The sequence below is a fragment of the Eleutherodactylus coqui genome, chromosome 3, assembly GCF_035609145.1.
Source record: "Eleutherodactylus coqui strain aEleCoq1 chromosome 3, aEleCoq1.hap1, whole genome shotgun sequence".
NCBI lineage: Eukaryota > Metazoa > Chordata > Amphibia > Anura > Eleutherodactylidae > Eleutherodactylus > Eleutherodactylus coqui.
In genome coordinates this window covers 249,169,446-249,192,754 of record NC_089839.1, presented here as the reverse complement: position 1 = coordinate 249,192,754, position 23,309 = coordinate 249,169,446, and the positions used below count along the sequence as shown (strand labels likewise).

The 23,309-nt window shown below is 42.4% G+C and overlaps 1 protein-coding gene across 5 annotated transcripts in view; it reads right to left on the bottom strand.

The window, feature by feature from the left end:
• LOC136621625 (pre-B-cell leukemia transcription factor 1) overlaps positions 1-22,939 on the bottom strand; it is a 132,454-nt gene extending 109,515 nt beyond the window's left edge. For 3 of the 5 annotated variants that reach the window (XM_066597247.1, XM_066597250.1, XM_066597249.1), the window contains exon 1: positions 22,408-22,939. In XM_066597247.1, the coding sequence (XP_066453344.1) occupies positions 22,408-22,598 (191 nt within the window). In that variant the 5' untranslated portion in view covers positions 22,599-22,939. The remainder of the gene's footprint in view (positions 1-22,407) is intronic. The other 2 variants (XM_066597248.1, XM_066597251.1) reach the window with 2 other exon arrangements.
• Between the last annotated feature and the right edge of the window lie 370 nt (positions 22,940-23,309).

The window sequence follows — 23,309 nt, the reverse complement described above, 5'->3', positions numbered from 1 at the left end:
CAATAAAGCCCGGAGTAGTGAACGAAATGCAAAAGTGTAACTGTAATCACTGCAAGGTAAAAAAAAATGGCCACTTCGGGGCAACAATATACATGATGGCACAAAGACTACATATAAAAGACACACTATCTTACCAAAAGTAATTGAACTACTCAGAAGGAATAGTTTTACATATATTAATACGTGGTGGGGCGCCTTTGGCCCTAATGATATTGGATACTCTCTACTAACGTCTGCTATACTTCATCTGGTATTTCCCTCCATTCATCCTACAAACATCTGGCCAGTTCCACAACTATAAAATGTCACAAGGAGCATCAGCATTGTACAGTTGAACAATGGAAGAGCATTCTATGGAGAAAAAAAAAAAAAGACAAGCTATGCCATTTTTAAATCAGGTAGCTGTATCTGTGTGTGGGTGACACATGGGGAATGCCCTTTGCCTACGGTATGTGTGTTGTGCCAATAGTTAAATACAGAGGAGGTTCTGTTATGTTCTGGGGAGGTTTTACATGGCATGGTCTCGGTCTGTTGGTTTTAGTGGCAAGAACCATTAACAAGGAGGTAAACCTTGACAATAATGTACTGGCAATAAGATGGCAATACTCTGGGAATGGGCAGCAATTCTGCCAACACGCCTTGTCACATATCCAACCCTGTATTACATTAGTTTGTGTATTTAGATGTTCCACGATTGGACTGGCCTGAACCCTACTAAATATCATCTCAGACCATCATCTTTGAGAGAACTTGTCAGACATTCGCAGGTTGAATGGAGGGAAATACCAGATATGAGATATTAGTAAAATGTATGTCACAGAGAGTATCTGATGTCATTAGGGCCAAAGGAGGCCCACTAAGTAAATAAATACTAACGATTTTTGCTCAGGTGTTCAACTATTTTTGACAAGATAGTATAGTTCCACATTATGTAAATGCCTCGAAATTAGGGCACAAAGTACACTTCAGGTAGAAGTTGACTGAACTACTATTAGGCTGGAATATGTAATGACTGCAACATAACGGTGAACCACACTAAACAACACAGTTAAAGGGGTTGTCCCGCGCCGAAACGGCTTTTTTTTTTTTTCAATAGGCCCGCCGTTCGGCGCGAGACAAACACAAGGGATGGGTTAAAAAAAAAAAAAAGTTTAGTACTTACCCGAATCCCCGCTCTGCGGCGACTTCTTACTTACCTTACCAAGATGGCCGCCGGGATCTTCACCCACGAAGCACCGTGGGCTCTGTGCGGTCCATTGGCGATTCCAGCCTCCTGATTGGCTGGAATCGGCACACGTGACGGGGCGGAGCTACGTGATGACGCGTAGAAGGGGGCGGAGCCAGAACGCCGCTCGTGCCGAGACCCAAGAGAAGGGAGAAGACCCTTCTGCGCAAGCGCGTCTAAATCGGGAGATTAGACGCTGAAATTAGACGGCACCATGGAGACGGGGACACTTGCAACGGAGCAGGTAAGTGAATAACTTCTGTATGGCTCATAATTAATGCACGATGTATATTACAAAGTGCATTAATATGGCCATACAGAAGTGCTTACCCCCACTTGCTGCCGCGAGACCACCCCTTTAACTTCATTAAAAGGCTGTCGGAACACCAGATATTGTGTGACTGATCCAGTTACATCCTGTATCATAAACTTGAGCTGTAGTCATAGTCAGAGCTGAAATCTCCCAGAATTCCTTGGTGACAAAGTCTGCACAGAATATGCTGTTAATTTTTACACTGGGAAGTAGAGTTGACACATTTTGTCTCCACTAGTTGGTACACAAGGAGCTGTACATAAACCCGCTGAACAAAAAACGGAGTTGTCCCATCTTCTATTAATTAGAATTAGGAAATTATAGTACCAGTGTTTCTGGTGGCACAATGCGCCACACAGCTCTGCTACATGCAACACACACACACACACACACACACACACACACACACACACACACACACACACACACACACACACACACCTCTGCTATGTTGCTTTCGCATATGAGCTGCATGTGTTTTAAGAACTTCAGCTGGTGGCTGAGGTGACATTGTGGCTGTCACCGTGTCATGAAAGCTGCATTAGCTTCATGGTGGTGTTGAACCCTCTGTGGTGACATGTTTGCACAACAGTGACAGTTTGTTCCAACACTGGACAATGGTTGATGATTAGATGAAGGCTGGACTGGTGTTGGCGGCATTAGCACTTGAGATGACATGATGTCACGTTCAGGAAACGTGAAGATAGTGGTGAAGGACTATGCTTCAATGTTGTTGGTCAATATGCACCACCAGCTATGTAAGTGTAATGAGGGGGCGGAGCTAAGAGCCGGTATATGAAAATTTGTGAGGTGTCAATTTATTGGAGATGTGCTGCTAGCAGTCTGACAACCAGGTACAAACTGGCAGACTGAGTACTGCTGTATCCATAGCAACTGAGGCTGCAGGGGGGTTGTGGGGCGATGTAGGCTGCCCATAATTCCTCATTCAGTGCAGGAGGATAAAAGGACATGTGATGACATCACCATCATGTGATATGGGGCGGAGCCAAGACGGATGGACAAGTGGTCGTTTGATACGGGATTTCAACTATGCTATTAAAGATGTATTTAGCGTCAAACCTGTTAAGTGTCCAGCAGAATTGTGAATACAGCTCTGGGCTTAACTGCAATCTGCACCTCAGAATCAGCACAGGATATAGTGCAACAAAGAATGAAATCATCATATAAGCCCTTTATTCGTAGAAAGGTAATAAAAACGGATCCTTCCTAAAACCAGGAGTAAAGACATCAGTAGGCTTACGTGTTCCAGATACAGCAAGCGTCCATAATCACAGCCTATGTGATGACAGCCATGTGTTAGAAATACAAGGTTCCCACCTGACATCAGGTAACAAGGAACATCTAGGGTGGAGAACACGAAATGCAGTAACCCTCATAAAAAGGTTATTTGGATTCACACAAGGGAACAATGGCACGAAAGATGCGTACCGCGTCTGAACCGCGTTAGCACTGCTGAGGTCTCCGCTCCTGGTTTTATGATGGATCAGTTTTTATCACTTTACTACAAATAGAGACTTTATCTGACTGTCACTGAGACAGGTGGTCATTTTTGTTGGTCTGCAGAGACGGCCAGCAGAGGACGGTGTCATGTACGGTCATGCGGCGGTCAGCTGAAGCTCTTTGTACATACCAGAATAACTAGTGTGATAGAATGTGAGCTTTGGGCCGGTCACAGTTTGCTTTCAAAAATTCAACAAATGAAGTATTTTAAAAAATGGGCTTTTTTGGGAGGGGCAACTTTTTAATGACTCCCAACAAAAACCGTACTAATCATAAGTCTGATATTGCTCAGGCTCAGCTAAGCCATTCCGGTCCCGGACACTCCTGCAGCGATTACACGCAACATTTGACATTCACATGACTGCTGTAGCCAATCCCTGGCCTCATTGGTCATTGATCAAGCTTTCATGGATTGCAAGTGGCCACTTAAGCCAGTACCTGGTTGTGGCAACTCCCCAGATCGGAGTGGTTTTGCTGGGGGATATCCATCTGGTTCATTATTTGCTATTTTGTGCCCCGTTTTCTGACTCTTGAAAAGCCTCCTTAAAAGTTATATTTTTACACCCTTAAAATAGGACAACTTTGCAAAAAAACTGATTTGTGAAAAAAAATGTTCTGTACGCAAAAATCGAACCGTGTATGGCCGTCTTTACAGCCCGCGTTCCCGCCTTCAGCAGGACTGGAAGCAACAAAGAATTATTCAAGAAGCAGCTGATCCCTAGATGACACGAACGGCGCTCCATGGAGTCATTTTCTCTGTCTATCAGTGTCAGATTGAAGAGGCAGATTCCTATATTAGGTGCAAGCAGAAAATTATTCCTTGTGTGATAAGGAGTCCAAAACACTTCTCTAAAACACCACAGTATTAAAGGCGACCTGACGGCGGAAGAAAGGAAAACGTCTCAGCTCTAGAATGTTAACACTTTACTGCTCTCATCACATCTGCAACGTGGCTTGTGTTCATGACGTAATCCACGACACCGTATGGCGATCCGGGCCGCACCTGGTGGACCCCTACTGGGTCATCTGATAGAACCGTCAACCGAGCCTCTGATCACAGCCCAGAATGGTGGTGTGAACACAGCCTAAGGGGGCTCATGGATAAATGTAGACGAGTTGGCTAAATTCTCTCTTGGTTAGCAGATTTGACACTGCCAAGACAAGGAATACAAAACACTGGTATTATAATAGTTGACACACTCCACCTCATATAAAGCAGCTTATATGGGCATGAAGTGTAAGCGCTCACCCTAGCAACCAATGAGAGGTCTGCATTCTTATTCTAACCATTGGAAAAATGGAACCCAGAACCTGATTGGTGTTTTTCTGCACTGGTTTCTGTAAGGCTATATCATCACACTGGTCCCCAGTATCCCTCCGACTATATAGAGATATTGCAACATCACCGAACAGGCTGCGGGTTGCAAGTGTGTGTTTTTCCCCACCAGGATTGGAGGACAGTGGAGAACAGCCAGCCAGGAGTGGGAGGGAGAGGGATAGCAGCAGTCACTGCCACAGTACTACAGTCCTGGTTTCTAGTTTTCCATCCTCTGAGCATGCTCAGAATGCAATGATGACATTGGCCTTACTGTCCTTCAGCAGCCATTGGATTGTGTGGTTATGTGACCTGGATGAAACATCACTGTGCTCTAGTGTCAGATCGGATGTAGGAATAGCAGGGCTGCAGAGTTAATATATATGTTGTACTGAAAACCTTTAAAGGGGATATCTGGGGACGTGGTACTCTTGCTTAGTCTGCAGTAGTAAAATAACCGAACACACTCCCCCTTCCCCGTTCCCCTGCCACCGTTGGCTCGCCAGCTCTCTGGTCCCTGCTGAACTTCACTTTCAGGAGGATAGTGAGGATGACCCGACACTGGGTCACTGGAGTGCTGCAGCTACTCTCTGACTGAAGAGAAGGGTATTGGCTGCAGCGGTCACATGGACCTTTTGTTGGGGACGTCATTGCTGATGCGGCTCTCTGCACCGGGTAGTGAAGACCAGCAGGGACCGGAAAACTGGCAAGACCACAGTGGGTAAGTGTTCTGCTATTTTTTGTACTGCAGACTGAGCAACATTTTACAGAATACTATTTCCCGGGAGAACCCTTTAAAGCCAAGAGTCGAAAAAATAAATAAATCCACACAAGTGCGCCACAGTTTTTTTGCATTTTTATGGTGTTCAGTGCAATAAAAATGGCATGTTCACTTTATTTTGCAGATCATTACGATTACTAGCTCCGATTATCACCACTGTTGACAGACGTCAGCTGTATGACCCATAAAAAGGGGGGGGGGGGGAATGAACACCGCTCTATAGTGCAGAGGGGTTTGCTAAAAGATAAGAGTAACTGCACTTTTGTGAAACTTTTGACTTGTCAGTCATATGTCAAAAGTTTTGATCAGTGAGGGTTCTGCTGCTGAGACCCTGGCTGAATGCTAGAACAAGGGGGCTGCAGCGCTCACCAGGGTACTGTACCTCTTCTCTGCTTTTTGGCAGCCTCGTAGACGTGTATAGAAGGTTCCTATACACCTCAGTGAGGACGTTTTCAGCTGTCGGGATGAGAAGAAAAGCAGTGAAGATAACTGAACGGGTGCAGAACTTGGGCGAGAGCTGGAGCCCAAGCGTTCTAGCGATTGTCAATTTGCTGCTGCCTACCCAATGGATCTCCAGAAGCCTACATAGTCAATAGCATAGAAGAGATATAGGGGATGTTGGTGCTTTTCTCCAACAGCGCTGACATTACCTACTTCTCTTCTAAGCTGTAAGAGCCAGCTGACACCTGCCAGGTATGAGTGGACTCACCTCCCAAGCCCGTTCCATACTCACCCCGAGGACCAAGGATGTACATGTATGTCCTTGGTTATTAGGGGGGGTTTATTATAGGAATACATGCAAGAAAATTCAATATGCAGTGATACATAATGGGTTCCTGCTTGAAAATACTCAAGTAGTACTAGTCTATAGCCAGAGCAGAATTTACTAAACAAATGGTGCAAATCGTGCCACAGATTTTATCCCTCACTTGAAGGGATGAACTCTGAAAATCCACAGGATAAGCTGACACGCTGCCAACTTGCGCTGCAGATTTAGTCTACGGCATGTGGATGGGATTTCTTAAACTTACTTAATTGCATGCTCACACGGCTTATTAATTGCCAGATTCCGGCCAGATTTTTTCAACCTCAACCTTAAAAGAAAAAAAAAAATTAATCCGCAGCAGAATCCTGAGGTTGAGCCTCAGAGTTTGGCTACAGATTAGCATGCAGATTTGCACATGGATTTAGCACCATTTGATGTGGCAAATTTGTGAGAATCCATCTGCGAGTCTTACACCATGGGGCAATTAAACTCTTCTATGCAGCATGACACATAGGACATGCAGGGCTGTCATACTGCCAAAAGTTGCCCAGCAAAAGTGCAACTGCTGCTCAAGGCAGTAAGCAGGATTTTGAATTGGGAGTTTGAGTGAACAATTACTAATATCCCTTGGAATTTATCCCGATAAGAGCCTCGAAAGAGAGACAAGACGCATTGGGATTTGTAGAGAGTTGTTACGACAATTTATGTGAGGAATATATTCTGGATGGGATCGCCTTTATCAGGGTGGATACCCAGTGTTAAGTGTCAGGGTTTTAATAGGGTAAGAAAGGAGTCTCTTTGCCCTTTGATGGAGATTGCCGTGGACGTATAGAAACTGGCACCTATTATCTGGAAACCCATTACACTGAGAACCGGGGATGAGTCAATCTACTGTGGTTATTCTTGATTGTTTCTGCGCATCTATGGCTATAGCCGCTATTTTTAATAAGTCATATTAAAAGTTATGTTTTAACTATTAGTTATACCCAGATTCATAAGATCTCATCCGATGGCCTTTTTATGCGATGTGGAAATCAGGTCAAATATTTCAAAAATGGATAGGTCAATCTTTTCCGTAAATAAGGAAAATGGAGCACTAGCTCTGCAGCTATTGGATGGCAGCATTCCTTTAAATCAATGTACGACTCTTTAAACAAGTCTTTAAAACAATGATTGGGAATAGGAAACCAAGCCAGAAAAAAAAAAACAATACACAGACAGCTGTTTCGGGGTCTTTGCCTCTCATCAGTGTGCAGTATGTTTCTGGCTTGGCTGGTGAGAGGCACACTGATGAGGGCCAATCAGCCTGAAACAGCTGTCTTTGTATGGTTTTCTGGCTTGTTTTTTCTATTCCCAATCATTGTTTTAAAGACTTGTTTAAAGTGTCGTAGATTGATTTGAAGGAATGCTGCCATTCAGTAGGTGGCGCTGCAGAGGTATTGATCTAACTTCCTCATTTGCATAAAATTACCCAGAGGAGCATGCATGGCCTTAAATGTCTCCTCACATCCATTCCGAGTGCTCTTCTTGGGGAGAGACTATGCCCACACCCCTACTTTATTTCAAGGAATCTTGAATTTCCAATCTTCAACTGAATGCTAAAAAGGCACAGATTTCGGTTCAGAATCTGCATAGAAAGTAAGATGTGTGAATGGGGCCTTATACTGTAAAATACTACAGCATTTTCGCAATGTGTAAATTTTCCCTTAACTCAGTAGTGAGAAGAATATTCATTCATTCATGACATATATGTGAATAATTCCTATATTAAAGCAGGGAATATCAAAAAGGCCTTTATCCTATAAAACCGCTAAATCAGAACAAAAAGCTATTGATTTAATTTTGAAATAAAAATAAAAAAAAAAATTTAAATAATTAAAAAAAAAAATTAATATTTTGACCAGCAAAGATGCTTAAAAATTAGAAGTTGCATCAATTTCTGTTTACTGATGGAAGTAGGGTCGGCTTTTTTTTGCCAAAACTCTGCCACAAGTACAATATAGCGGCTCACCGAATATTGAAGAAATTAAAAAAAAAAAAGTTATATTTAAGTGTGATTTCCATCTCTACTTTTCCGTTTTAGACCCAGGGCGAAACAACATTGCTCATAGTCTACAAAAGGTCGCACTGGTGGAGATCAGATCCGTTCCACTGCACACGGCCAACCAAGGCATGATAAGAGATCGCAGGTATTTGTTAACACGGCTATTAACTGCCACATTTTACAAATTCTAGTTTTCTTTTCTATTTAGTTCTGCATGTATTTAGTTTTTTTTTTCATCCCCCCAGAGGTAAAGAGCCCAGCTGCAATTTGAGAGAAAATGATAGTTTTCCTTCCTAAATGTATGTGAGGAAGAATAGAATAAAATCACTCGGCACTTTTCTGTGGTGGCTTTGAAATGAAACTAGATTTTACACAGAAGCAAGATTTTTTTTTTTTCATACGGGACTCATTTGCACCGAGCTTAGGAAAGCTTAGCAACAGCAGATTTCATCGCATTTTACACATTCACACATTGTAAAAATATGTTTACACACTACTCCGCAGAAACGACATACATGTTACAGTCTGCTACGCAGAAGTGATAGACGGAGCTGAAGATACAGCACAAGATTCCAGGACTGGGTTCAGCTAGGGTGTTCAGCCCATGCTAGCAGAGGCCCATTAGTCAGAATACACAGCCTAATCCCAATGGGAACACATCTCGCTGCCGCTTCATGGATTCAGAAAACCCCTAAATTAGTGTAGACCGTTCTGTAGCGGAGGGAACTCTGGAAATCATTGAACTTACCAGTCTCATCCCCTTCAATTATACATAATTCTACATAACCTTTATTTTAGGGATGAACAAACATGTGCACCAATGGGGACTCCAAAAGAAGATTTCTGGGCCCTTTAGTCAAGATTAAAAAGGGTCTCCGGTCTAAGGATCATTGATTTCACCACATCCTTAAATGGGTTGTGTCAAGAACACATTCCCTGTAAAAATATGCCCCATCAAGGCATATGAACAGGACAGCGACGGAACCCCAATGCAAGAGCTTTAACAGAGTAAATCTCTATACGTGGATGGACTTTCAGCCATCCTTGTAATGCAGAACTGCCATTTCGTTCATATAAATGGCCATCCTCACACACCTTCTAGGTGCTCTCCTTAAGGAGTGAGAAAACCCTTCTTGGCCCATGTCATAGGGCTCTCACTAGCCAAGCCAGAATCCTACTGCACACTGATGAGGGGCAAACCCCCCAAACAGCTGTCTGTATGAATTCTGGCTTGGTTTTCAATTCCTAATCATTCTTAGAAAGACCCTACTGGACATTGACTTGCCGGAATGCTGCCATCCAATAGATGGCGCTGCAGAGGCATTATTTTCCTTATTTGCATATATGTCACAGAGGAGCATGCATGGCCTTATAGGTCTACTCACACACCTTCTAGGTGCTCTCCTTAAGGAGTGATGTTACCCTTCCTAAATGGCCATCCTGTAATGCTACAGCAGCGGAAACGCCTGTCTGGCTGTGCTCTCACCCAGCAAAATAAGATGTGTGCTGGTAGTAAGACCCAGTGCGATCAGCAGTTTGCCCTGGGCATTCTAGAAGAGGTTGTGTCTGATGTCACAACTCCTTTCACCACCCTGGACACAAAAATCTGGTGCTTGTACAACCTCTTCCACTTCTTCCTTATTCATTAAGTAATTCTCTACATACTTGTAGAGGCTGTGGACAAGTTTGTGTTACCTGTTAATGGGATCATCTGGGATTTTTAAAAACAATTGGACTATTTGCCTATTCAATTTCCCACTCTTTCTGCCCAGGCATGCTGATGTTCCCCTGCCAGTCTCTCGCTACTTCACTGCATGTGACCGCCACAGCGGCGATGCTAGCAAGTACGGCATGATCACTGCAGTCAAGTTAAAAAAAAAAGAAAAAACACAGTACGACCCACCAGGGTAGCAGCTCTAGAGGATTGAAGTGTTGAAAATATATATATATATATATATATATATATATATATATATATATATGTTAACATATTTTCTGCCATTTTGTTTCTAAATACCAACCACCCCTTTAAAATAAGAGGTTCAACCAACCTAAACTGGGCTCCCTCCCTCTACAGTAGCCCCATGGATTTCTTCTATGGCATGAACAACTTTACGCTCCTGATACTAGGGCTGTATGGTAGTTTAAATGACTCTTAATGTAGCCTATTACATCTTTCTTTATCCAAAGTCACACCTAGGACAATCCAAATCAGTGATAGAATGTAAAGACTCACTACAGAGATGAGTGATGAAGAGAAGATAAAAGGCTAGGTAATTGGCGCTGCCCGTAGTGAGCAAACAACTCACAAGAGAAGTAGAATCACTAGTGTGTATTGAACCCACGATGCTTTATTTGAACCAGTGAACGTATTTTGAGGTTTACAGACTTCCTCGGATAGCTGGATAGCCATGTAGTAGTGTCTTCAATATGCTGGTCCAGAAAGTAAAAAGGTAGTAGAGACCATAATCAGCCAGTGGCATGACCTCCATTGGCCATTGCGCACTGGCCGTCGGCCAATTACGGTCTGTACTGAGACGCTGAACATACTGCTTACCAATAGGTTCACCCCATCTATCTGATGAAGAGGTCTGTGAACCTCAAAAACGTGTTATTCGCAGGTTTCAAATAAAGCATTGCTGGTTCAATACACACTAGTAATTCTACTTCTCTTGTGAGTCGCTGACTCACTGATAGTTTGTGCCAGTGTCCTAAGCTTTTATCTCCTCTTCATCCCACTACTCAACACTAATCCTAGCATCTCCTATACCTTATATTCTATCTCACTTAAAGCCAGGAGCACTTCATTGTTGGTGTTTTTCTCTTTCTTCCTCATTACAGAGATGAAATGTATAATGAGTGCCAACTTAAAATAGATTTTTTTTTCTTTTCGGGAGGTCTCGTTTTTTTCAGTGCGGATCATCCGCGTGGAAAAAAAAAAAAAAAAATAATGCAACCCCACCTCCCTAACAGCTTCTAACCTTCAAATCTGCAGCAGATCTGCAAAACGCATTAAATATATTTGCAGATGCACTGCGGATCCTAAACTCCCATAGAGATGAATGGAGCCAGATCAGCAATAAAATGGAGCGTGCTGCGATTTATTATCCGCAAATCATTTAAAAATCAAATCCGCAGGACTTAAATGAAGTGCGGATGCAAAATGCTTCTCTATGGGCGGCTAGAGCTGCGCAGATTCAATAGATAAAATCCACCGGTGGACATGAGGCCTAGAAGAGTGAACGGCAGGGCTTACCCAACTTAAAATGGATCTACCTAAAAACTGCAAACAGACTACAAACTTTGGTGTCTTTACACTCAACACAAGAAGTCTGCTCTATACTACATACGCCTTCCAAATATTCTTTATACGCATTACAAATCGTGTGTTCTATACAATCCCAATTCACATAATTGTTGACAAATGTCTATTCTTACTTCAAAATATAGCAATGGATACATATATAAAGCTCTAACAAAAGCAAGCAAACACATTTGTAACACCTTGGAAAACATTGATGCCCTAACAAACTTTTTTCTACCTGTGCTATTCAATATTCTGGCCTGTGAAGTAGATGGCGGTTGGGTTAGGCATATCTGTCGCACTGGGACCAGAACACTCAAGGTATTTAATCCAATGGGCTCCATTTTTTGTTTTATTTACAGTGTAAAAAGGGTTTCAAAAACCAAACGTTAAGCTCAGACTTTCATCATTTTGCATCATTCTCTGCATTGGCATAAAAAGCTGCACTGTGTCAATAAGCAACTGCAGGAATGCTGGGTTTATACATGAACTTTAAGGATTCTTCATTCACCATCCAATATATTGGGAGGTGAAATTAAATATAAAAAAAAAAAAAAGGAAGGGGGGGGGGGGGGGAGGAAGAAAATTACCCCAGGAAAGATCTATTCTGAGGAAAAGGGAAAGTTATAGAAAGGCGAGTGCTTCCTATTTTCAATGCCGTGTGCCCCAGGACATTGGCAGATGATACCAGGGGGAAATCTCACACAGAGCGGAATCATCATTAATCACGCAGTGGTTATTAGCACCTCACACATTTCCATTAGACCTCCACAAGACAAACTGCATGTAATTTATAGGGCTGCGGATTCAGAGGATGCAGGGTTAAATATCCTAACAAGACAGGGACGAGCGGGAACCTACATTGCACATCTTATCACATAGAATGTAGTCTACCCAGAAATTATAAATATGCCTAAATACAGGATATGCCTTTTGTGCTGCTACCATATAACCTGGCAATGCTGCACCGAACGCCAGAGCTGTGGAGCTGGGTCATCAGGCTGAAGACACCCGGCTCCCGAATATAGTCCGCAACATTGAGTTCACACAGCAGAATGATCGTAGAAAAGGTTGGACCACTGAAAATGTGGTCCACGTGCTACATGTGTACCTACCCATGTATTCTCTGGGTCATTACGATTACAGCAAGATCAAGTTCATACACTTTTTTGGTTCTACTGCTTTTACAAAAATAAAAAATTTTTAAAGTCCCCTCTTCCACAAATTTTTTTTTTATGTCACTGCGTTCCAAGACCCATAATATGGTAATTCTTCCACCTTTACTACTTTAGGGGAGCTTTTTTGCAGGATGAGTTGAAGTTTATATCGCTGCCATTTTGGGATGCATGCACGACTACTATTTTTTATTCCCATTTTTATTCCCATTAGGGTTTTTTTTTTTAAAGAGCATTTACCATGTGGGTTATGTGTGTTCAATTTAGGAGTACGGGTCTTTACAGATGTAACCATACCACTCGTGCTCCTTCCCTCCCCCCCCCCCCCCCTTTACAATTGCAGACCAAAAAAAAAAATGCTGCCTCCCTCGGTACAACCACTTGGATGCCGCAGTCAGTACAGCCAAGATCAGAGTTCGGCCGTTTCAGACAAGCTTACCCTAGCTCCATATTTGATTTGGGTTTTGAGGACCAGAATATGGAGTTAATGTAAATCTCTGTATCTAGTCACATGGCTGCGTTTTTCAGGACTGCTTGTTAAAAGCACAGCATTCTCTAGATTTTCCTCCATATTGTATTATTTTCTATTAGGAAAATACAGATCAGACCAGAGTTATTACAAATGATCTTCCCAACTTAAAAACACTCATAACGCAAGTTTTAACGACTCATAAAAATTTTATATAAATGAAAACAAATTCAAAAAGTTTTGTTACACAACATCAAAAATGTTTTCCACATCAGAGGTGATCAATGGGAAGCCCCTTTGTCACTCGACACATGCAGCCTGTAGTCCAGTTCCTGCCATACAGGTTGTAGAGTATCACAACTGACTGATGTAATGGCTACTATGATGTGTCCTCACAGGTCATACATGGGGGGTGTAAGGGTGGTATGTGGATTCTAGCTTTTATACTCCACCATAGAAGATGACCAGAAGGTGTAAGGTCCAAGGAACGTGGAGGTCAAGGAAGAGGTTCGTTATCGTCACCACCGGCACGACCGATCCATCTGTCTGGCAGTCGTCTATTGAGACTTCTGACTTAGTTTGTAAAGATGGGGGGTGCCCCGTCCTGTTGGAAGACAAAACCTGGCATTTCCTGTTCAAACTGCGACAGAAGCCATATTTATAGTGTGTCCAGGTACAGAATCCCTGGGATTGTTTCCGCATGGACAAATAAGGGGCCGTACGCTTTCCTGCAGGTTAAAGCGCAAAACAGGTTCACCTTGGGGGAGTCGCACACACGCTCCACGTAGACCGGTGGGTTTTCCCTCCCCCGGATTCTGACATTACATTTGGTAACTGGGCCTGTAAGGTGGAAGGCGGCTTCATCACTAAACACTAAATATTCCATGAAACCATCACTTTCCGTTAGTTTGCAGACTCTTGTAGAAAGAATGTCGCCTCGCTTTGTGGTCCGGTTTCAGGGCCGGTAACTATTGCAATCGGTAGGGATAACATCTTCCACACAGTCTGTTGTGGGATGTCCAATTCTTTGCGGTGGATTTCTGAGGACTTTGTGTGAAACTTGGCCGGACGCGTTCCGCTGTTCCTACGCTTACTGGTGGACAGTCGGAGGATTTTCACTTACAGCAGAAAATAAGATATATGGAGACAAATGCAGATCAAAAATGGTCGCCATACGGTTGTAACGTCATCTATAACACGCCCGTATTAAGGACGTATTACAATAAGCTCATCTGGAATCGGCCTCAACTTTAATCCCATCCGTTGCATCAGGATGTCAGTTGTATATAACAGCTAACACCCAAGTATAGCTCCTCAGCCCACATCATAATAGTGCGACAAGATGCAGTCCTCGCATCGCGCTACTGCAGCATTGTGCAGGAAGGGGTTAACCTGTCCACTTTTAAAGTTTTTTTCTAAAGTATCTTTTAAAGTATCGTAAAGGGCCTCATGAGCCGCAGAATGTTAAGGCAGCAGTATGCAGTCCTAAGCTCTCGCTCACAACCTGAAGGTTGCAAGTTCAATTTCTGAATGGCTCAGGTAGCCGACTCAAGGTTGACAGCCTTCCATGGTCGGTAAAATAGCTTGCTGGAAATAAGGAGGGGGGGGGGTGGATTATTAAATTACCCGAAAGCGCTGTGGAATAAGTTGGTGCTATTCAAATAACAAGTCCCCCCTTTCCCCCTATCTTTCACATGACAGATGTCACACAAATTTGTGACTGCCCCATTCACCTGAATATATCTTGCAGAAACCCTTGCACGTGCCAGAAAAACAACCGCACTAAAATGTGCGAAAAAAGAAATTTCTGCAACAGTCCTGGTTCCTATTGTTACAGCGTATTCCAAAAAAATAAAAAAATAAAAAATCGTAGCATGCTCTAACTTGGCGTTATTACGCACGCTTACACGCCAAGTTAGTGCATGGCAATTGATGGCATGTGTGACTCCCATAGGCGACAAATTACCTTGTTTCCTAATCTGTATTGTTACAAAGACTGTATTATATGCCTCTTGGATCACTGAATAGCATAAATTGCACAACAGCCATTTTTGTGTCTCGGAGAAACTACAATGAAGAGTGCCTGCACATATGTGTCGGGGTCCCAGCAGTCAGACCCCCACCAACCACATACCTATAGCATATTTTATGGATATGCCAGAAGTTTTATCACAGGGAAGGAACCTCTTAAAGTAAGTGACCTACCAATTTGTGCAAAAAGAAGAAGGGTCTTGTGTAAGATCCACCGCTCCACATCAGATTTGCAGACTCCGATAAAGAATAGGATTATTTATAGAGCATTCCCCATAGCACTGTACAGCTGGGCTCAATAGTAATAATGTTTCACCGTCTAGACACAGGTTAATGAAAAATGGTATAGTGGGCACTACTCCGGGGAACTTCCAATGAGAAGATGAAACCTTCCTTAATGTAGTTACTATATTTATATTATTATATCTGAACGCTATAACTTCCCACGTCGAATGAATATTTAATGCCTACAAAGAATTTAGCAGTACCGTCTCCTGAAAATTAGCCAATAGATTTACTAGAAGTCACCTCCAACTGGGGTCACCTAGAACAGTGCAATCCAATGTAAATATGAGCGAACGAAGAGTAGTCCACATGGTTAGAAGATAAAACCCGGAGCTCATCTGGGCGCTACTGGCAATGTCATCATTTTCCTGAAGTCTGCACTGTTTCGAATTAAAGCAAACGTAACCCTAGAAATAACGGGGAATGTTTAGTAAAGCTTCTACACAAGGAGTCTAAAAAATGTCCAAAATGTGTGCAACAATTTACAACTTTTTTTTTTAGACTTTTCCCACTTTTGTAAAAAGTGAGCAGGGCTTGTCTGGAGGGGCGAGGACATCCCAGACCAACGAAAGTACATAGAATTTTACGCCAGAGACATATGCCAAGTTGGACCTGGCTTACATTTCTGTGTAGGCACATGGAGGTTCCAGGATGCGCCCAATACATGTAGAAGCATTCCAACGTTGGAAATGCCGAGCTTGGTAAATTTCCCCAAAAAGTTCCAAAAGAGATACCCTCAATATCAGGTACCAAATACATTTTAAAAACAGAAAACAATCCCCACCCTTCACGCAGAAGAGTCTAGAGAGTACAGATATAGGCCAGTTTCAGGCGAGCATTTTTATATAAGCCCCTAATACAAATCCATATTACGGACCGGACATGTTATAGATGACAGTACAACTGGTATTTGCCTCCATATTGCTTACATGTTCTAGTGTGCAAATACTGATCTGTACTTTCCCAATAGAAAACAATGCAGAGGCAGAAACTAAATTAAAAAAAAAAAAGTCAAGCTGCATTTTTTTTAAATGTTAGTCAAAAGCACAGCCATGTGAATAGATACATAGATTTACATTAGCTCCATATTACAGTCCGCAAAACATGGACCAAATATGGAGCCAAAATAGGAGTCCCTTGGCATCTGGCAATTTTCTTTCCTCAACACTTCCCACCACTAGAGAAATTTTGTTATTTATGGAAAGTTACTGGTGACCACCAGCTCTCCCGAACACTATCCAACATCTTCCCATATCAGGAGCCTATTCCGAATAGGACGCTAATGACTGAAATTCAGACATATCATCAGTTTAAGAAACCTGGATAGATGGGATTGCATCTCAAAGTATAGCCAACCCAAGGTAAACCCAAAATTATGCAAGTACTCCATAAATTAAGTTGGTCTTAGATGAGAGAATTTGGTGGTAGCATCCATTGACAATGTCTATAGTGTCTAGTGGATCATCTTCCATTAGGGAAAGAATGGATCACCAGGTTCGATTTCAACATGGTCCTATTCTTTAGCACCAAAAGACTCCAGGGTTATCTCAGGTTATGGCCAACTTTAGCACGAAGGTTGTACTTGAGCAACAAGGATTACCTGGTTATGTATAACTTTATGTAATGTTTTTCATTCTGTACAAAAAGACAGTCTACTACATTATGGGATCACAGCATAAAGAACTACGATCGGAGTCCTTAAGTTTCCACAAAGAAAATATGAACTTTGTCGCAGGTCGATCGAGGTATCAGGTTCACCGCCATGACCTTCTCAATAAGTGCAGCAAAAACCACAAGTCAATATTTATAAAAGTAGTAATGAGCTACCTAAAAATCAAGAATAACCCGCTTCTAAACATGGAAAGGTAACAACGTACTTACCCGAAAATAAAAGCATTCAAGTCGTACTTCTATCTTGCGCAAGATCAAACAAAGCAACTTTGTCATCAGAAGGTTTATCATAGGAGCCTCTATTTACTGTACATGCTGGAGCCTCATGAAACAACTTTCCATACTATCATGTTCACTCTTGAGTGCATGCAAATGAATGTGGCTGCAAGTGGAGGTTGTATACGAGGTGTCACATGACTAGATTCACACCATGTGACTTCATATAGGTTGCAACTTCTTGTGTTAAGTCTGACAGTAGAATCTGCTATCAAAAGTAACAGTTGCAATTCAGTAGAAAAGTTGGATGTAAGCAGACTGTATGGTGCGGTAAACCTAGAATCGGTGTTTAAAGGGGTATTCCCTACTGCAGCCTCCCTTTTAATTACCATACATCCTAAGCAAGCAATTGCCTATATTAGTTACAGCACTAGTTCTAACATAGGCCACTGTCATGGCACGCACGCAGTTAAGAAGATTTCTAAAAACTCAAGTAAAATCTATTTTATTGCACGACTAGTGCAAACTTGGCGTTTAAAGCATATGGAAATAAAAGTGGGGTCCCCAATCCCCTTCTATAACCGCGACGATCTACTGTGGAAGACCACATACATCAGGCATTAAGTGATGATTTCAATGAGATACCGGTAAACTCCACCACCGATCGGTTGACTCTTCCCTCATCGATAACCGCTCATCAATGGGAGATCCCCAAAAGTGATCAACTAGTAAACCGGCTGTCGAACCAGCGTTGTCCTTTTATTGTCTCCAAGTAGGGATCCCTAGGCAGATATTTACGCCTAGTGCAACCACGGATGAACGCGTACATGAGGGGTCTACGTCTATTTAAATAAGGCATACAACAAGACTATGGTTAGCAAAGTAGAACTAGTTTGCACACTCAGTGATACGTAGAAGCGACACATTCCTCCAGTTACATTTTTCTTAGATTAATACTCTACGTAATCTCCGATTTTGTCTCTACACGTACCCTCTGATTTGTAGAGTGCTGTGGAACACATTTGCACCATATATATATATAGATGTTAACCCTCATGCAGCAGGTATGTACTCCATCTACATTTTTATCACCAGCACATTTTTGTAGACACTTTCCCCAATCACTCATTTTACTATAAACCTTCTCGCTTGCAACGTGCAGAGGTAAATACAATGCATCACATGACAACGGCGCACCACTTCAGAACATTGGCCCATCTGCTCCAGCTGTAAAACCATTATGTCCCCAGTTCTCATACACCAGTAAAGAATTAGCACATATACAAGAGCTGTCACTAAAACGGCTATGCAAATAGAACAGTTCTCCTCCCAAACACGTGTACAATTCCTAGCAGCCATCCTACAGAGGATCCAACAGGATCTATTATCGCAGAAGTCATTTATACGGCGCCCTGTCTATAGCGTCAGACTGAAACTGCACATTTGCATCGTGTTTTTAACATAAAAGGCGTCTTTTTATATCCCACGAACCTTCCGTTTCCTTACAAGAAATCATCACCATCAGCACAGTCATGTCAAATGTGACAAAATAGGATTTATGACATATATGGAGGCTTACAGCAGTGCGAAACAACGTGCACATCATAACGATAGGGGCCCTATAGAGCCTCATGTGCACTCCATTGCAAAGCAGAGAGTGTAAGAATTGGGTAGATTATTGAATTTTATTTTGGGGGGTTTTTTTGCATTTTTTTTTTAAAAAAAGGACACCATTACTGAAAATGCCAAGATCTACACTCCAGATGCACTCACGACAGTCACTCAACAGCAGTATTTAATATACATCACGCTCGGCCCTGAAGCCTGTAATCTTGCATAACTACTTGACAATAGAACTTGCTTTGCATGCTGGAATTTATGTGAAAAAAAGCCTTTACATATTTTCTTTCCCCTCGAAAAAAAAAAAAAAATCTATTGAAACCTTTCCCAAAAATGTCTCATAATATAAAAAGGAATATATAATTTCTATCACAGGAAGCCCTTCAGGACAGCCATTAACCCTTATATATTCCAAGAGTTTAGTTTACCTGAAAATATATTATGTGAATGCGAACTGATGTAACGGTAGTTTAAATAGACTGAATTTCGACATTTTGCACCATCAACACTTTATACATGAGCCTCAATATCTTCCTTATTACATATATGCTAAAGTAAGAGCCCGGGGCTGTAATACTCTATAGATTATATTATACTGGTGCAGCTTTACAGATCTCAGAACCTACACAGTAAAGGACTGTATCTTATATTAGCAATATGTCAAACTTTCACACTATATTATATCCATGATCTATGGAAAGATACAATGTTGCTAGAATATATACAACATATGTGCTATTACATAGTGATTTCACAATGTATTTTCTATTCACAATTCTTCTTGCAATTGGCCGGGTTTATATGTATCAGAATTATTATTCACCTCTGCAATTTCTATTAAAAATATCCCAATATTTGGTTACAATCAAGCAGCCTAAATGACAATTAGAATACTGTAGTCTAGAACATAAAGCAACCTTTAACGTACAATATATTATACATCACACTCATCACCCTTAATACACATTAATAGAATACTGATGAACCCATGTGTCCATTTTCAATGACAGCCAGCGACATTGCCATAGGATAATACATGGTTAATAAAACCTGCATTGTATCTAGTCTAACAGCATCCTGACACCCAGCTCTGAGGCGTCATCCCAACATGGGCTCAGGCCTAACAACACAAGAGGAAGTGAGAGAATTAAACTTAGCTGTCGGTGACAACAGAGTCCACAACCTGCGGTCACTGGGATGAAAAATGAAAGCGCAGTCGCTCATCTGCATAAGCTGTAGCATCAGAGGCCGCAACGTAGGCGAAGCCTGTTGCAATATTGCACTGAAAAGCAGCTGTTTATAAAAAAAAAAAAAAGTTACTATATTTCTACTCAACTTCACATAAAGCCCCTTCCTGATGGGATAGCCCTTTATTATAGCCTCTATTACATAGATCAATGATGATTAAACCTGATATTTTACTTCTCTGCCAGTATTAGATTTACTTTCACCTTGGACTTGTTACTTTGTAGCAGCTGTCCTCTAGAAATAAGCAACAGATACAATGTATCAGATTGGAAGGAGTAATATTTACAAACAGCAATTCCCTTTGAACATCTGAGACCAGGGATTATACCCAATTGGCATTGATGGGTTTATAACAACATGTATAGAATATGAAATGCAGTTACTGAAATATGTTTAGAACCCCAGGTGCAGATAGAATATTTATGGTTTTCATTCCTTCTCCATGGGATAGATGAGTAGCATCAATAGCAAATAAACACTGCATATTGCTGGTCCACTTAGATGAATGCCAGCACCTGAGTAGGCCTAGCAGGGGAAACAATGAGGGTTGGAATATAATATCATGTATCTACTAATAAGAGTACTTGACAATATGTTCAAATGAAGATACAGAGGAAGTGATCTTAGATTTGGAGAGGAGGTGAAGGATTTAGAACTTTAATAGCAGAACTAGAATGACAGGTACATTGAATGTGATATCACATGACCCTGGTATGAAGAATGTACTTGAATCAATGTACCGTAAAAGTAGTGCCAATGACATGACAACTCATATGTGGTTCTTGGGGGTCTATGCAAGAAGTGTGAATCACTTCAGAAAAATGGCGTACATAATATGACCGATACTACTGTATGGAGGATCGAGTACTGGCAGGAGCAAGAATTTCTCTTCTTCTAAGGCCTCCAGCACACTGGCGGTTTTTTAACCCCCATAGGTGTGTAGTCCAAGAAAAAAAAAAAAAGAAGGAAGGACTACGCACAGATCCATATTATTCTATGGTGCAACATATACTACCGTACTACGCAGAAAAACTCATCACATGCAGTATTCTGATCCGTTTTACGGATGAAACTCATCATTCAAGTCAATGCAAAGAGAGAAAAAAAAAGCGGACAGAACACGAATGCCATCTGTGTGATGTGTTTTTTTTTTTATACATACAGAAAAATACACTTGGGCTTGTTTTAATTTTTTTTATTTTGCGCATGTGAAAGATGCATGGCGTACGGCAAAAAAAAAAAAAATGGCAAAATGGTTTGAATACAGAGGCCACACGGAGCTGTAAGTGTAATGAAAAAAATATCCGTTTTTTTGCAGACGTAACACTTTTTTTTTTTTTTTGGCAAGTGAGCGCCTAGACTAACAAGCAGTCACAAAATTGCGACATACCCATCAGTGCATTATGCCAGTTATATCTGGCACAGCATGTCATACACATAGAAGTTTACCCATCACACAGTGCCCACTTTACTTTAAGATGCCATACAATATATAAAACGCTACCTGACATTCGCCGCCTGCAATTTCACCGGCACCAAAATATAAGTATTAGAGATTCTAATAATACACTACCCCCATAATGCCTGGCACCCAACTACCAAAGCTGCAGTGCCAGTTGTTGTGTGCCCAGGCATACCTTGTATACACAATACCTGGCCTTCACATTATGTGACAAGCGCATTTCCTAACTCTGACGGCACATAACAGACAGGCCTGGCGGCAGACTTGACCTCTGTGGTACTTCTACTGGTGCACTAAAACTTTTATTGCACCCCATATATTCTACATCCAAGCTGCACAAGGGTCACATTACACTAGTGATGAGTTTTAGTAAGAATGGACCAAAAATAAAAAAAAAGTACAGGATAAAGTTCAAGTAACTGCAAACAGTATGCAAAAGCCTCACTCCAAGCCAATGACATATGGAAGTATTTATGTACAGGTCATTAGGGAAGTATGTGCAGTAGGTGGCCACTCAGCAGTAGATTGTCAGCTCTGGAGGTCAGGATTATGCTTTACTACAGGATGTCATGCTGTAAACTAGGACATGTGTGTCCTGCTACAGTTAACCCTTCCCAGGGACACTAAGGGGGTCACAACTATTGAAGAAAAAAAAAAGTTTTGGTTGCAAAAAAGTCTCACCCATGGAGGATCCCCTGACTTACAGTTGTTCCCCTCTTTTTGGATGACTTGAAAGTTTGGCAGATTCTGCTACAGAATGTGACACATGACAATAACAATACAAAAAAGTTTTTGTGGGCCAGAAATTAAAAAGGTCCCGGATTCTGTGCAGGTTATAGGCTAATGTAAGACCCTGAATTGGAAGATTTGCCCCCATATTGTCCCAGTAGGGGACTTATTATGTAAGCTGCATGTCCAGATGTGCATGGCATGGATACATGTATGTGACATGTGTGCTCACCTGGCCTGTGCTTCATCCAGACTCTGGTCAGTGATGGTCATAATTTGCTGTAATATATCCCCGATGTCCTGCTTCCTGCCCCCCTCCCCCTCGGTCGCCCCAGTGCCATCCTGCATGTGTTGGGACAGACTAGGGTGACCTGGCATCCCCACCCCAGGGTGGCTGTGCATGAGCCTGGGCTGATCATCCATCTCCAGGAGCGACCCTGCTCTGCAGCACCCTCCGAGCACCCTGCAGCGCACAGGGAACTCTTATTGTTCTTCTCGCTCCCTCCTGCCTTTGTTGTGGCTCCCTCCTTTAAATCCCAGGGCGCAGGAATCCGTCCAGATCCGGACAAGTCCAGCCGACCAGGAAGAATAGGATCCAGGCGGAGGAGGAGGCGCTCTCCCCGCGGCTCTCCCGGAGGGTGCGGTCCGTGCCGGTGCGGGGAACTTCCTCGCCGCTCGGTGTCCTGCTTTTGTTTGGGGCTCAGTCTCCGCTTCTCCTCCCTCCCGCGTCTATCCCTCTCTCCTCCGGAGCTGACACACAGCACAGAATGGAGACTCGGGGCCCGCCCCCGCCAAGCGCTGACTGGTGGCTGCGAGGCTAGGCTCCGCCCACCCCGCGGCGTGATTGGTGGCCTTTCGGGTCACACCCCTCCCCCTCCTCGCCCGTCCTGCTGTCAATCATTGAGGTTCAGAGGTGGAGAATGTGAGAGAGAAAAGGAGAAGAAGAAGAAAGGTGCCAGCAGCGTCTTAAAGGAGAAGAGTGCGGGACGTCTACACAACACCTACTGGGTGCCGTTATCTGCCAGATTCACGAGGAATAGAGAGCTGGAAGACTTATCAATCACACAGTTTACTGAGGCTTGCCTATTTTTTTGTTATATTATGCTTGCTGTTATCAAAATGACCAGCGACTGT